Source organism: Octodon degus, unplaced genomic scaffold (genome assembly GCF_000260255.1).
Source record: "Octodon degus isolate 3935 unplaced genomic scaffold, OctDeg1.0 scaffold00116, whole genome shotgun sequence".
Classification (NCBI taxonomy): Eukaryota; Metazoa; Chordata; class Mammalia; order Rodentia; family Octodontidae; genus Octodon; species Octodon degus.
Genome location: NW_004524692.1, coordinates 6,521,349 through 6,535,738, shown reverse-complemented (window position 1 = coordinate 6,535,738; position 14,390 = coordinate 6,521,349). Strand labels below are relative to the sequence as shown.

At 42.1% G+C, this 14,390-nt stretch overlaps 1 protein-coding gene across 1 annotated transcript in view; it reads right to left on the bottom strand.

The window, feature by feature from the left end:
* Slamf6 (SLAM family member 6) overlaps positions 1 to 14,390 on the bottom strand; it is a 68,132-nt gene that overhangs the window by 34,371 nt on the left and 19,371 nt on the right. The window contains exons 2-6 of the mRNA XM_023699795.1: positions 9,607 to 9,930; positions 4,023 to 4,286; positions 3,290 to 3,400; positions 2,949 to 2,978; positions 1,861 to 2,024 (exon numbers count right to left, since the gene is read on the bottom strand). Of these exons, the coding sequence (XP_023555563.1) occupies positions 1,861 to 2,024; positions 2,949 to 2,978; positions 3,290 to 3,400; positions 4,023 to 4,286; positions 9,607 to 9,930 (893 nt within the window). The remainder of the gene's footprint in view (positions 1 to 1,860; positions 2,025 to 2,948; positions 2,979 to 3,289; positions 3,401 to 4,022; positions 4,287 to 9,606; positions 9,931 to 14,390) is intronic.

The window sequence follows — 14,390 nt, the reverse complement described above, 5'->3', positions numbered from 1 at the left end:
ATCTATCTATCTATCTATCTATCTATCTATCTATCTATCTATCTCTCTATCTATATCTTGGTGTTATGGCTTGTGTTTAGATGTCTCACCAAAGCTTCATGCGATCATAAGTCATAAATTTTCAAAAGTGGCTGAATTTCAAGTGTGTCATGGACTCATCATGCAGTGGTAAGATGAAGGGTAGGTGATTCTAAATTAGTCCACTGGTTGGTTTGGCAGCTACCTAATCCCAGTAGCCTGGATACAACATAAGGAACAGAAAAAAGTCTTGCCTTGCCTCTTTGCTACCTTCTGCCACCATGAACTGTTTCTCTGCTGCTGTGATTCCCCTCGGCAATGCCGCCCTGCTTTGGAACTAGCCAACTATAGACTAACACCTCTGCTGTAAGCCAAATAAACCTTCCTCCCTTAACTTTGGGTGTCAGGTATTTTGTCACAGCAATGAGAAAAGTAACTAAGACCCTTGGGAAAGCAGCGTAACAAATGAGGAGCTGGAGACTAACTGTTACAACTTAGACCTACTAAACTGTCATGACATCTTCTGAGCTCCAAACAAAAGAGCAACAGCTCCGTAAGCCGGAGGGCTTGTGAACCAGAGAGAAAGGCAGAAAGACCATCTTGCTTTGTGAAGGGAGAGGAACACTCTTGACCTGCCTCCAACTTCACTGTCTCCTTTATTTTTAAGAACTCACTTGTATAGCAGATGATTTTGGCATTCTATCTTTTGTTCCAGGTTTTCAACTGGCTGCAGCTGGAGCTGCCTGCTTTCCCTGCTCCACATATCCCTGTCCTTCTATCTGGTCACCATGTGACTGAGGTCTTCTCAAGCATCAGGAATTGGCAGAGCAGGGACATCTGGCCTTCTGAATGCTCTGTCTGAGTACAGCATGGCTATATCAACAGAAGTACTCATGGAGTTTGAGGACCTAGTTCATAAATTTTGACCCTTAAAATTAATGAAATAATATTGAAATTAATGAAAGAATATTTAGAGAATTAGTAAGGCCTCAAAAACTCACCAAATATAATTGTTTTTTTTTTTTTTGCTAAAGGAAAAACTAGCGAGTTGGCTGGAGATTAGTTCTTTTGATTTGTTGGAAGTGACTCAATTTGCCTTCAACAGGAATTGGCAAGTGAGTGTCTCTTTTGTCCTTTCTTCAGGGACCTACTTCAGAAGTTCCTTCAAGGGGCTGAGGCAGGGGTATTTGGGTGGGGGGAAGTCAAGATTTCCAGCTGGGCTGTTGTTTCTATCGCTTTCACATACTGTGCAGTGTTATTTAGCATGTGCTACCACTGGTGCTCTATATAAAGGCAGTGAGGACAGAGGAGTGATAGAGAAGTTCCTGGGGCTTGATTAGTAACATGCCAAAGCAGGACAGTCTGTTGTGCTGCTAGAAGAGAGGGGAGGAGTGAAGGCTGCTCCTTGCTTTAGGGTCCCCTGCTATGGAGAAGCTGAGGTTTCTCACACTTGTCCCATTCTTGAAAGACTATTCCTAAGCTACCCTAAAGTCCCTCACTCCAGTGTGAGAAGCCTGTGCTCTGGACCTCTCTACTTTGGAAACCCTCAAACTTAGAGGAACTGATTCATTCATGAAACATTTATTGAGTGTTGTGCTGAGCTATAGGGGAAGAAAGAGGAAGATCTAGCTTGCACAACTATGCAAGTTAGTTGTGCTTCAGACTGCTGAAGGGGCAAGACCTACAGGTGCCCAAGAAGTTAGAGAACATCTGAATGAGCAGAAATACTCATTCCCTGAGGGGTGACCACAGGGACACCAGAGGGGTCCTGAATAGAGCTTTATGGCCTCTGTTGCTTCCTTCCTCTCCTCTCACTCGTGGGTAGCATCTGGATCGACCGACCAGACAATCAGACCAGACAATCATGGTGACATGTTTGTGGATAATCAGGGTAAGAACAGAAACAGCAATGGAATGTAAAGGACCCACCAAGCGTGGCTGATTGACCTGCGCATACACAGTGCTCCCTTGAGAGATGGAAGGGAGCTCTCTGTTGTCTGAAGGCTCTGTTGTTAACACAAAAGGCATCATAAGTAACAGGACACTGGGACTCCTCCCCCAAGTCTGCGTCTTCCCCAGAGCACTTGCTTTTCCTAAAGAAGCAGCTCCTCCAAGCCTGGCTCTTCTGTTGGGTTTGTTCATTCTCTTGGATGGACTTTGGAGCTCTGAGTTGAACCAGAGCATCCTCAGTCATGTGGTCTACTTCTGACCTCATTTCTCAGGCAGGGCGTGATCTTGAGGTGCCCTGAAGATTCAGAGTCTCCCCAAGAGAGAACAAAGTGGCACTGTTGGCAGAGGCTCTGGAGACCTGGCAAGCATAAAGCAGCCGGTGAACCCCTGAATGTAACAGAGGTTCTTAATGTGGATTTGATTAACTTCAAAATGAAGAACTTCTGGCTCAGAAGCTTCAAATGACTTGTGTAAAGTCACATAAGAAATGATGGGACACAATGCAAATGGTTATTTTCTGACTCTAGACCTCATGCCCCTTGTTTGACACCGTCCCTGTATCTCTTGCCCACAGAGCAAGATGCAAAGCCTATCTGAGTCCAGAGCCTAGGTTCCCTCTGCTATAGTGCACTTTGTTTTTTATTTCTGTAACACAGCACATCTTCCACTGCCCAAATCTTGGCCAGTGGTGAAGCCAGGCAGTTAGGCTTTTGTCCTCTGATACTCAGATCTCACTGCCCTAACTTGGATTTGCTAGGTGGCAATGGACAGACCATGAGCCTTGTCACTGTTATTTCCATATGAGAAATGTGTGAAGGACCCTGCAGGCCTCATGGTGACAGTTTATCTCCCCTCACACCACGGGATCCCTCTGAATAGGGCCATCCTCACTCCCTTTTCGTGTCACCCAACCCTCTGTTTCTTGCGCTTGGCTCTTTCTGTCTGCTTTATGGTTGCCAAGTGACAGTCTGGATGCTCACCAGGATGCACAGTAAGGAAATGAAGGGAACCTGAAAGATAAAATCAAGCCACCAAAATGCATGACTGCAGCAAGAGAGAGCTTTGAACTCCTCCCCCAGAGCAGTCTGTAGAGAATGTATGGGAGGACACTCAACCCAGGCCCCCTTTCCCCACTGGAACCCCTCCCCTAGGACATTAGCAGCTGCACAGTCACACCCTGGGAGTCTCCGCAGGGATGAGCTGAGCGGAGGTTTGTGTGCTCCTTGCCTTCTCCTATCCTCCACTACACAGCCTTGGCAATCAGAGTCCACAGACTGCAACCCTAAGACTCTGGAGGAGAGACAAGAAGAGAGGGACTTACCTTTTTTCTTCTTGAAAATTAGTATCATCACAATGATACTAATGATAATGAGTATAAGTATCACAGAAGTTACAGTTATAATCAAGTATAGATTTTTTTCAGTTGAAATACCTGAAAAGAGAAAATAGAAATGGAATTTCTTGAGACACATCAGGTAAAGCCTAGTGTCCTTTCCAGAGCCTTCACTGAGCCCCTTCTAAGTTGCCTGCAGGCATGGCTGGGTGCTTCTTATTCAGTGTTTTGGGGCTCTGGTAAGCTCTCTGGGAGTGGGAACATGTGTGTCAGCAGAGCAGGGTGGGGCTTGGTAGAGACGGGTGGGGTGGAGGAAAGACAGCTTGCCTTCCTCAAACCTTTGTTCTTGGAAGAGGACATGGGGAGGAGGAGGAGGAGGACGAAGTAGAGAAGGAGGAGGAGGAAGACGTGGAGGAAGAGGAGGAAAAGGAAGAGGAAGAGGAGGTGCAGGAAGAGGAAGAGGAAAAGGAGGCGGAGGAGGAAGAGGAAGAGGAAAAGGAGGAGGAGGAGGAATAGGAGGAGGAGGAGGAGGAGGAGGAGGAGGAGGAGAAGGAGGGGGAGGAAAGAAGGAGAAACCTCTGGGGGGAAGCGAGAGGTGCAAAACTCTAGCTGTCCTCTCCCAGCCTCCTGCTGCCACTTCCTGGGCATTACATAGCATAAGAGGGTTGCCCCATCCCACAGCTGCTCAAAGCTCTCACAGAGGCCTGAGGACAACTGTTACCTTTACAGAGACTCTTGGCAGAGACAGGGCAAGACAAATTGCTGACGGGGTTCTTTGCTATGCACAAGTAGCTCTGGTTACTGGAATCCTTGGAGTCCCAGAAGACAGTGATGTTTGGTTTACTCAGAGAGGTATTTTCTGAGAGCTGCCACCCCAGTGAGATGGCATCATTTATGTTCTCTACGGAGCAAGTCAGGTGGATCTTGCAGGTTCCATTCTTAGATGGCTGGCTGTGATGAAAAACTTGTAAGTTACGTAGTCGTCCTGTATACAGAGGAAAGACTGGGGTTCAGGACAAATGGCTGGGATCCTGCACATTTATGTTTTGTATAGCAGCTCTGCTTTTGCATGGCTTGTGTACTTTGTAAAATTGCTGCTTGTGTTGCCTAATGTTGCTAGTAATGTCTGGGGTGACCCAGCGAAGGGGCATCAGGATGAGATGAAGTAACAAATGGAAATGGGAGAAGCGAGAAGGGGTCAACTGGGTTGCCACCAACTGTTTGGGTAATTTGGGGCTGGCCGCTCTAACTTTCTGGGGTACCTTTCAGGAGCTCAGACATTGTTCCTCGGAAAGACAGTGTGAGGGTTAAGTTGGTGACCCTGAGGCACGAGCAAGTAAGCAACGCTGGGAAGCACAGAGATGTGATTATATTCAGTTATTTGGGATGACACAGGATATAGAAATTTATGAGAACAAAGACTAGAAAACACTGGCAAGATGAATAAACAGGGATTGAGAGCAAGACAAGCAAATGCCCTTTCCTTCCGTGGGTCTGAGGATCCAAGTAAACGAGCCAAGAAAGAACAGAATGGCTTCAACTCTGATTAGATGAGACCGAGTAATGCTCTCCACTCAGTCAACTGAGTAACAGTTGAGGAATGATAGATACCCTATGCCATGCTTTGTGTCTTGTCCCCGCAAAGCCTCATGCAGTCTTGGGGAGGCTTCTGGAGTTTGTGATGGATTATTGTGGGTGTGGATGCTGCACCTGCCCTGGAGCAGGTAAGTTACCCTACAATGTAAGGAGGGGAGAGAGGCTGTCTAGCTGCCTGAGCTGCTACCTCTCTCTTTGCTCTCTGCTCTTTGCTGCTGCCATGAAAGAGCAGAGAGCACTGTGCCACTCTGCTCTCTGCCACTCTGCCCTGTGCCACTCTGCCTTGGAGCCAGCTGAGTATGGACTGAAACCTCCAATAACTGTGAGCTAAATAAACCTTTCCTTCCTTCATTTTGAGTGTTGGGTATTTGTTCCAGTGATGAGAAAGAGTAACTGAGACAACCTAATTATGCCTTGTTAGAATGGAGTTTTTGTGTATGGCAAGGGTGTTAGACTGCAGGTAGGGAAATCTGGGCTAGGGTCTTGGTTTTATTATTTACTGGCTATACAATCATGGGCAAATTATTAATATATCCAGGACTAGATTTCCTTATCTGGAAGAATCAAACAATAATATCTACTTCTCAGGTAATTATGAGGATTAAATAAAACAGTGCTTAATGGAGATGGCAAATATTTGGTATGAGTGCCGTATCTCATCCCATGGCCACAGCTGACCTCAAAAACCTAGATTGTTACTTTTTCCCACTTATTAAACATGTAACTCTCTGCTTGAAATTTCTATTTGGATATATGTCAAACTCATAAACTCTTTTTTTGTTTTTTTTCTTTTCTTTTAGTCCTGGGGATTGAACCGAGCCTTTACCCTGAGCTACATTTCTTAACCCATTTCTAAATTTTCACACAGGATTTCACTAAATCTCTGAATTAGCCAGGTTGGGCTCTAATTTGTGATTTTTTTATGCTTTAGCCTTCAGAGTGGTGGGATTATAGACATGTTCTACCACACCCAGCTTTAAATTCAATATCTTAGAAAGAGCTTCTTCTTTTTGTCTGAAGCCTGTTTGATCTATACCCTTCCCTACCTTAGTACATGACAACAATATCTTTCCAGATATTCAGGCCAAATGCCCAGAGTCATCTGTGGTCTATCTCATCATCTCATAGTACCATAAGAAGTCTTGGTGACTTTACCTGGATTTCACTCTCTTCTGATTTCTTCTGCTGGTCCAAGCCAGCGTCAACTCTTGCCTGAATTATTGCAATGACTCCTAATTGGTCTGTTGGTCCATTGACTTCTCAATAAAGTAGCTAATGGCATCCTTTAAATAGGTAATTTTAATCATGTTATATCTTGTAAAACTCTCCAGAGGCTCACAATCTCTCTGAGACTAGAAGTCAAAGGTTTTCTGTGCCTTTCAGAGCCCTGTGTAATGCAACTTCCTATTTCTGACCTAATCTCCTCTGGCTCCATCATTCACTCTGTTCCTACTCGATATTCCTTTTTCTTTTTTATATTCCTTAAGCATGCCAGGTTCCTGTATCGCTGGCTTTTCCTCTAGGTGTCTCCATGGTTCACTTTTTATTACTGACAGATTTTTTCCATGAGGCCTACTCTGACCCCCCTCTTTAAAAGTGATCACTGGTCCCCTGAATTTTTGATGTTTATTATGCTGTTCTAATCTTTCTGTCTCTCTCTCCATATAAATCATGTAGTTTTTTCTTAACATACTATATTGCTTTTTAAAAATTACATGTATTATTTGTTACCGGTCTTCCATCTCCAACCAGAATGTCAGCCCCATGAAGGCAGGGAACTTTGTATGCCTGATATAGGCCAAGGATCTAGAAGAGTGCCTTATTCTGTACATTATCCATGGCCAATGAATATTGCCAGCTTAATACATCAACTTAGTGTATGTTCAATATCTTTCTTAATATCAAACTCTAGCATGCATAATGAATTGCTATTGCTATATAAAGTGAATCTTTACCACCCTTATCCTGGCACACAGTGATTGGTCAATGTTTTAAAAACAAAAGCCTACATATTTTATCCTCTGAAATTCCTTTGCTCTACTGTAAAACAAGTTGGTCTGGCTTATGCATCCCTTTGAATGTGTGTGCTTCTGAAGGAAAGATACTCCAAAATCAAAGAAAAGGGGTTGAAATTGACCATAACAGTGTAGTTCTTGCAGGAGACATCATGCCCCATCTTCTCAGTAGTGTCAGAAAGGCACTGTCTCTGCAAATAGGACACAGCCTGGTCCGGGATCTCTTCCTGGTCTTTCCACCATACGTGTCTCACTTCTTTCAGGGTCCCAGCACTGTCTTGATCACTGATGAGCCAGGGTGATCCTCCTGTACTTGCTTAAGGCATGATTCCCCCCCAAGTTATGTGCATGTCTTAAATCTCAGAATCTGGGAATATTATCTCATTTGGACAAAGGGTCTTTGCAAAAGGAATTAAATTAGATGAAATCATCCTGGATTATCTGGATGGGCCCTAAATCCAACAACAAGTTCTCATACAAGAGAAAAGCAGAGAAATATTTGAGACAGACAGAAGAGAAAAGAAGTGCAGAGAAGACAAGAGGCAATGTGACAGAGACTGTGATGGTACAGCCAGTCTGTATCATAAAGCAATCAGAATGCTGACGTCATCCAGAAGCTAGAAGAGGTAAAGAACAGACAGCCATCTGGGGTCTCCAAAGGGAATGCAGCCCTGTCCATCCCTTGCTTTGGACTTCTCATCCTGAGAACTTTAAAAGAATACATTTAAGTTGTTTTAGAAAGGAAGCCTGTGGTATTTTGTTTTGGCTGCTACAGAACATGAGCACATGCCCTGAGGCATAGTCTTTCCAGGACTGGACATTGACTAATCTAACAATGGTAAACTCTTCAAATATTCCAGGAATACAGAGTTAACAAGTAATCCAAATGTGGAGGTATTTCAACAGAGATTTTTTTTTTTTTAAATTCCATCTCTTAGAAAAAGAAGAGCTATAAGGATAGCCAACATTTTGGACCTAGCCCTTCAAGGTCAGTGAGGACTCAGGACATAAGACAACCTGTACTGTAACATACTATAGCTAAATGATGTCCTAAATTTTCTATTCAAGGAGATTTTGGGGCCATAGGGGAAAGTGATCGACGACGTAAAGTGTGCCTAAGAAGAGTCACCTGGTGAGAAAATATTCTCTCAGGCTTTCACAGAGAGCAAATTTGTCAAGCAATGGCCGTGACTTATCCACATGGCTGACACTGACAAAAGATCTACAAACTGCTGTACAGGGTTTCAGGGTAAATCCTGAGGGGTTTTGACTGACCTTGTCAGATACAAAAGTTACATTTCTTGTTATATAAGTCTTGTTTTATCTTGGTCTTAGCCATCCAGCAGAAATGTATAAAAACGAGGTATAGAAAGTAAAGCCATATTAATATGCTGAGCTGTAAAAGGCTCAAGTCCACAACTTCTGACATTGCTAGTCATGTGGATAACCCACTACTATTATAGACTACTGGATTACTATGCTGAATTCATGCACCTACAATATATGAATGGCCATGGAATACCCATCTCTGACAAAAGGAAACAAAAAAGGGGGATATAAATGAAGGACCATTTTATAGTGAAAAACTTACATATATATCTGTATATACAAAATAGTTAGCATAGATACACAGCTACTTTCTCTTAGTTCAATGAGAAGAAAGTTTTGAGCTAATAGTGTTTAGACGAGATATCATGCCTGCATCTTGTACTATGAATAACTACCACAAAGACAACAATATGCAATGTGTTAATTATTGTAACTGTCCTACTAACCTGTTTTGAAACCGTCTCATTGCTCCTTCTCTATCAATAAAATTATTTTAAAATAACAAATTCCATCTTTTAATTCAAATGGCAAAATCTAAAATGGCTGAAATGCCCTTTGGGGCCTTTTGGTGAGAACTATAGAAATTCAGTGGTCTTCAAAGTTGTCTTGTGTGATGGCCAACTTAACGCTTGAATCGCCTGCAAAGTGATTACTCCAATGCCATTCGTTATTGTTAGTGTTTCCTTTTGGTTTCTGAGATTCATAGACCATCTCATTATAGTTTTCATAATTTTATGTTGCGAATATCTTCATTCTTTAGTCGCGGGAAAGCATATTTTTGACTATTGACCCACAACACGAGCCATTTAGGAAAATATTGTTAGAAATTCATTGACTCTTCTCTTTTTTGGCTCACCTGTACAGAAGGCTCTCACAGACCACTCTATTAGGTCAGGCTAATCTTTGGGGAGAGGGAAGAATTGTGTCTGGCTGGTTGTGTGGGAAGTGGTACCACTTACGCTCTCTGTGACCATGGGCAGCTTACTGTGTCTGAAACTCTGCCTCAGGGATAAGGACTGTACATAATTCACGGAGTCTTTGTGAGGATTACATGACAGATACATATTGTGCCCATGTTATGGAACCATAAATATTAAATTGACTACAATTCTAGTTCAAAGGGACCACGTGATTGGATGAGAGGAGGCTGAGGTGATTCTGTGTAGAAAACCACAAGTCGAGGGTTCTATTCTAGCCAACTCTACTACTGTCTGCCTGTACAATGCCACTGAGTTTGCTTAACTGCTGGATCTCATTTTGACTCCAAATGCTGTCCTCTTCACCAGTAGGCACATCTGTAGTCACAGAGGGTTGAAATATGTCATTTTTAATTTTATACATAAATAGACCCCCGTTTAGACTCACCAAAGACCTTTAGGTCATAATTGGAGTATGTCACATTGGTTCCTATGTTTATCTGGGCTCGGTAAGATCCTGAGTCTGCCCTTGTCAGATTGAAGAAATGTAAGGAATAGGATTGGGTGCAGTTCAGTTTCTTGTCATATTCGGGATTAGGAAACAGGGACTTTGGGGTTCCAGATGACTGACAGATAGTAATGAATGTGTCCTTGTAACTCCAGATGACAGCATTGATCTCTTTTGCTGGAAACCTCAGGGGTAGAGTTACTGATTCCCCTACAACCCCATTTACCACCACTGGGCTTGAGTTGCTCTGTGAAACTGCATTCCCTGTAGACACAGAAGAAAAAAGCTGTAAAACTGTTCATGGAACCTTTAAACTACCCCCCACCCAAGTCTGCCAGTCAGTCATAAACCTCCCACATAGGGCCCAAGAATGTTGTACATAGAGCCAGGTGTGGTGGCACATACCTATAATCGTAGCATTCTGGGAGCATCATAAATTCTAGCCCAGTCTGGGAAACATCTCAAAATAAAATTTTTTTAAACAGGCCAAAGATGTAGTTTGGTGTGAAGGCCCTGAGTCCAATCCCTAGTAGTGCAACAATACCCAAACAACAAGGAAACCACAATCAAAGCAGAAAAAAATTCAAGCAAAAAAAAAAATCTGTGCTGGTAGAAGTCAAGAGAGTGGTTATGTTTGACCAGGAGAGAAAGGTAGGGGTAGAGAAGGTAATATACATGGGAGAATTAGGGCTTCTTGTAATCTTCTATGCTATACAGCTATTCAGTTTATGATAATTCACTGAGATAACACTTATTTAAAATTTAAAACAAATCAAACCAAAGCAAAATTCCATAATAACCTGTAAAGGCAGTGTTAAATCAATCCCAGCATCACATACTCTAGATCCAGCCACCTCTGAAAAAGTTGACTTACGACTGGATGAGGCTTTTGGGTAACATCTAAACAGAAGCCATAACATTCTGCCTTCAGCACCCCCCAAAAGCCTCAGGAACATCTCTTTATTTAGTCCATCTCTAAGAGTTGCTGAAGTCCTCACAGTTTCAGCATTCTGAAAAGTCCAACTCTAAAGTCTCCTCTGAGACTTAAAGCAAACTCTTAGCTGGAAGCCCTGTACAAATGAAAAAGAAAATTAAACACTTTCAACACTCAGTGGTGCAAGATAGACATTTAGGGGGATGGCAAGAAATGGGAACAAAGCAAGATCAAAATCCAGCAGGGCAAACATTAAATCCTGTGGTGCCACTCCCAAAATCCTAGGCAATCTGTGGCAAGTTGTGACCTCCAAAAGGCTTCTGTGGCTCTGCCCCTATGTTACTTCTGGTGGTTGTAGCTTAAATTTCTGCCTTGGGCAGCTCTGGTTCACTCTTGTAGTTTTTCTTGGACAAGCTGTATTCCTGGATTCTCTACCCTTCTGGGGTCTCCACTGCACCTTTGGCTTCACAGTCACAGCTTCACACACTTCCCTCTCAGGAGCATATATCCCGATCTCGCAGGGGCTTTCTTCTGAAAACTGGGTAGAGGCCTTCCTGACACCAAAACTCTTGTATTTGGCATGTGCCAAAAATCATCACCATGTGGAATGATGTCAAGGTCTGCAGTCAGTTGGATCAATAGCCAGGTTTCCTTTTCTCTTGGATGTTGAAGTCAAGTACCTGGATTCCTGAGCACTCCACCCAATTCTGAGGAACAAATACTCTAGGCTGCTCATAGTCTCAGACATAGTACTCTGGGACTCTCTTCTCTAAGGAAAGTCTTTTGTCTTTGTAATTATGAGGCTGCAAAGAGTAGAAACATTCTGCATCTTGTGATTCCCACAAGCCATCTTTTCTCTTGACTTCTTATGAAATACTTGGATTTTTCTTGCTAGTCTTTCCTGTAACCATGTCTCCTATGTTCCATTTTTCCAGGTTGTAACTTTATAAGAATTACATTTCTGGCAAAATTCACATTTTGAACCATTCTGATGGACTCTTTGCTATTGATTCTCAACATAAATCTGGCTAAAAGCCCCCAACTGTAGCCAGGCTACCACCCCAACATTAGACTGCCTTGAAATTTCTTCTTCCAGAATAATTTTTTTTAACTTTCTGCAAAGTTTATTCCAGAGGGGCTCCATCCTTCTTGGCAGCTGCCTTCCTTGTGGTGGCCAGCATGTTGCTCAGCTTCTTACACTTCCTCTTGGTGCAGATGTGCATCTCCACCCTTTTCTTGATGAACTTGAGGGTGTGTTTGTTCTTGGAGACCTTGAGCAGTTCCATGATGCACCACTTGTAGTGGGTGAAGCCACACACCTTCCAGATCATGTCCTGCACAAACTTGGTGTGTTTGGTGAGGCATCCGTGAGGGCAGCTCTGCCTCAGTTTGCTCACATTCTCAGTCACCTTGTGGCCCTTGTTAAGGCCCATGGCCATGGGATAGCGGAGGGCCATGGTTACTGTTCTTCAATGGTTGCTATGGTGGAAGCTTCTGCCAGAATAATTAGTCCACTGTCCTTAATCTCAGTCTCAGGCAAAGTCTCTGGACATGAGCAAAATGTTGATAAACTTAATGCCAAGGGATAACACATATCACATGGAATCCAACAGCCAATGCAGTCCTTCTTTCAAACCTCCTGAGCCTGTTGTTTATTGACAGAATTTCTATCAGCCTTCTATTCTGTCCTCTGACCACAATCTCCCATCAAGTACAGCCTCAAATGTTCTCACTGTACTTTTCAGCCAGCATCTCCAAAGCTTCCCAAGTTCTTCCTACAAGCCTGTCCCCAGGGGTCCTTAACCATATGGTCAGGTATAGTCACAGCAACAGTCCCATTTCTCTGGTATCAATCTGTACCATTTCTCTGGTATCAATTTGTACAAAGACAAATCTGTCTTTGTTACTTTTCACTTACTGCTGAGACAAAATATCTGACACCCAAAGTCAAAGGAGAAAAGTTTATCTGGTTTACAGCTCATAGCTATTTCAGTCCATAGTTGACTGACTCCAAGCCAGGGTGGCACAGGGAAGAGAGGCATTGCAAAAGGGAAACAGTTCATTTCAGGCAGTAGACAGCAAAAGCAGGCAAGGGATGACCACAGTTCTTTCCATTCCTTGTATCTTATCCAAGCTACTTAGTGTAGGTAGCACTCACACCCTTAATCCTAGTATCCATGAGCATAGCATCACACCATGAATTAACCCCAGCACCACACACTCTAGATCCAGCCACTCCTGAAAAAGCCCCACTTATAACTGGATGAGATGTTGGAAGGACATCTAGACCCAAACTGCAACAGAGAGGAAAAGTGAAGCCAGAGAGCTGCACACTAAACCCAACCACAGTGGAGTGGGGAGAATAGACTTACACAGTTGTGGATTTTGACATCCAGGGAAGGGGGGCTGGGAATGAAGATCCCCCTGAACTCAGTGGAGGACTGAGTGCTTGGAAGTCCTGCTCTGCCATCCTCCCCCGTCTTAACCAGTTGAAGTTTTCTGATCATACAATAGCATCCAAACATTTGGTTAGTCATACCCGTAGGACTACAGCTGAAAATCTAATGAAACAGTGCTTGCTCAGAGATGACTATCTTTTTTACATCTCTGTGTGCTTTAAATTTTTTTTTTTTACAAGTCATACTTCTTTATTCACAAGCAAAAATAACCATGAAGTGTCATAATGCGTTTGTAATGATTAAAGACACAGACAAAATAAATCCATTCTTAAACTACAGAAATTCCTATCAAGGAACTTTATCAGAATTAAACAAGAAAAAACCCTTATGTCTATTAACCTAGTTTTATAAAGCTACTCTATGTCATTTGATATTACTTATTAATACTATCTTGTCATGATAAGTTTTTAATTTCGATAGACTTAAATGTTGGATCTTTAAAGGGAAGTATTACTTTCTGTGATCTAAGAAATCTTTGGCTGCCCACATATCACAAAGATATGCACCTATGTTTTTTACAAAACAAGAAAGCTCTATACTTTTTAGTTATTACATTTGGAATTATGATCCAACTCAAACTCATTTTGGTGAGGTAGTGGGGTCATGATTCATTTTTCTCAATATGGATATTCAGCTACTTTATTCTGGCTCTACTTAGTGAAAAGATCTTCCTTCCCTGTTGGATTGCTTTGTCACCTCTGCTAAAAATCAAGTCATCAGAAAAATATATGTATCTTTTAGGTCCTCTCTCTTATCCCACCAACTTGATAACTAGATACTAGTTTTTATAGTATCTTTTATTGCTTTAAGCCTCAATAAAATATAGAAATTAAATGAGATCAAAATGAGCCTAAGGTAATTTTTGAAAATTGTATGACAGCTTTGCAACACTCCATGATTACTATGGTATCAAGACCAAAACAAGTTGACCCACAAATAACTGAAAAACTATGTATCCTTCTTTATTACCTTCAACTGAAATTACATACAAAAAATATTCCATTAATTTTTCTTCTTGATTTTCTCTCAGGTTTCCTCTCATCGGTTCTAAATCATTTAATAAAATCACCATTAGTAAGCTTTAAAAAAAATCCTAAAAAAGTCATGTGTTGAAGCTGTAAGATGGGGACATATTTACTTAATGAAATAAATTATATTGAATTTATTTTATAATAAATAATAAAATGTTAAAAAGGCCACATATCAACTTTAAAAATGTGCTTGGTAAAGAAAAAAGTAAAGATTGATAGCCCAAATCGTTTGATAATAACAATAAGCTTTTCTTCTGGATGGTTAACAACCTAAGTTTGCAGACCAAATTAGAGAAAAAG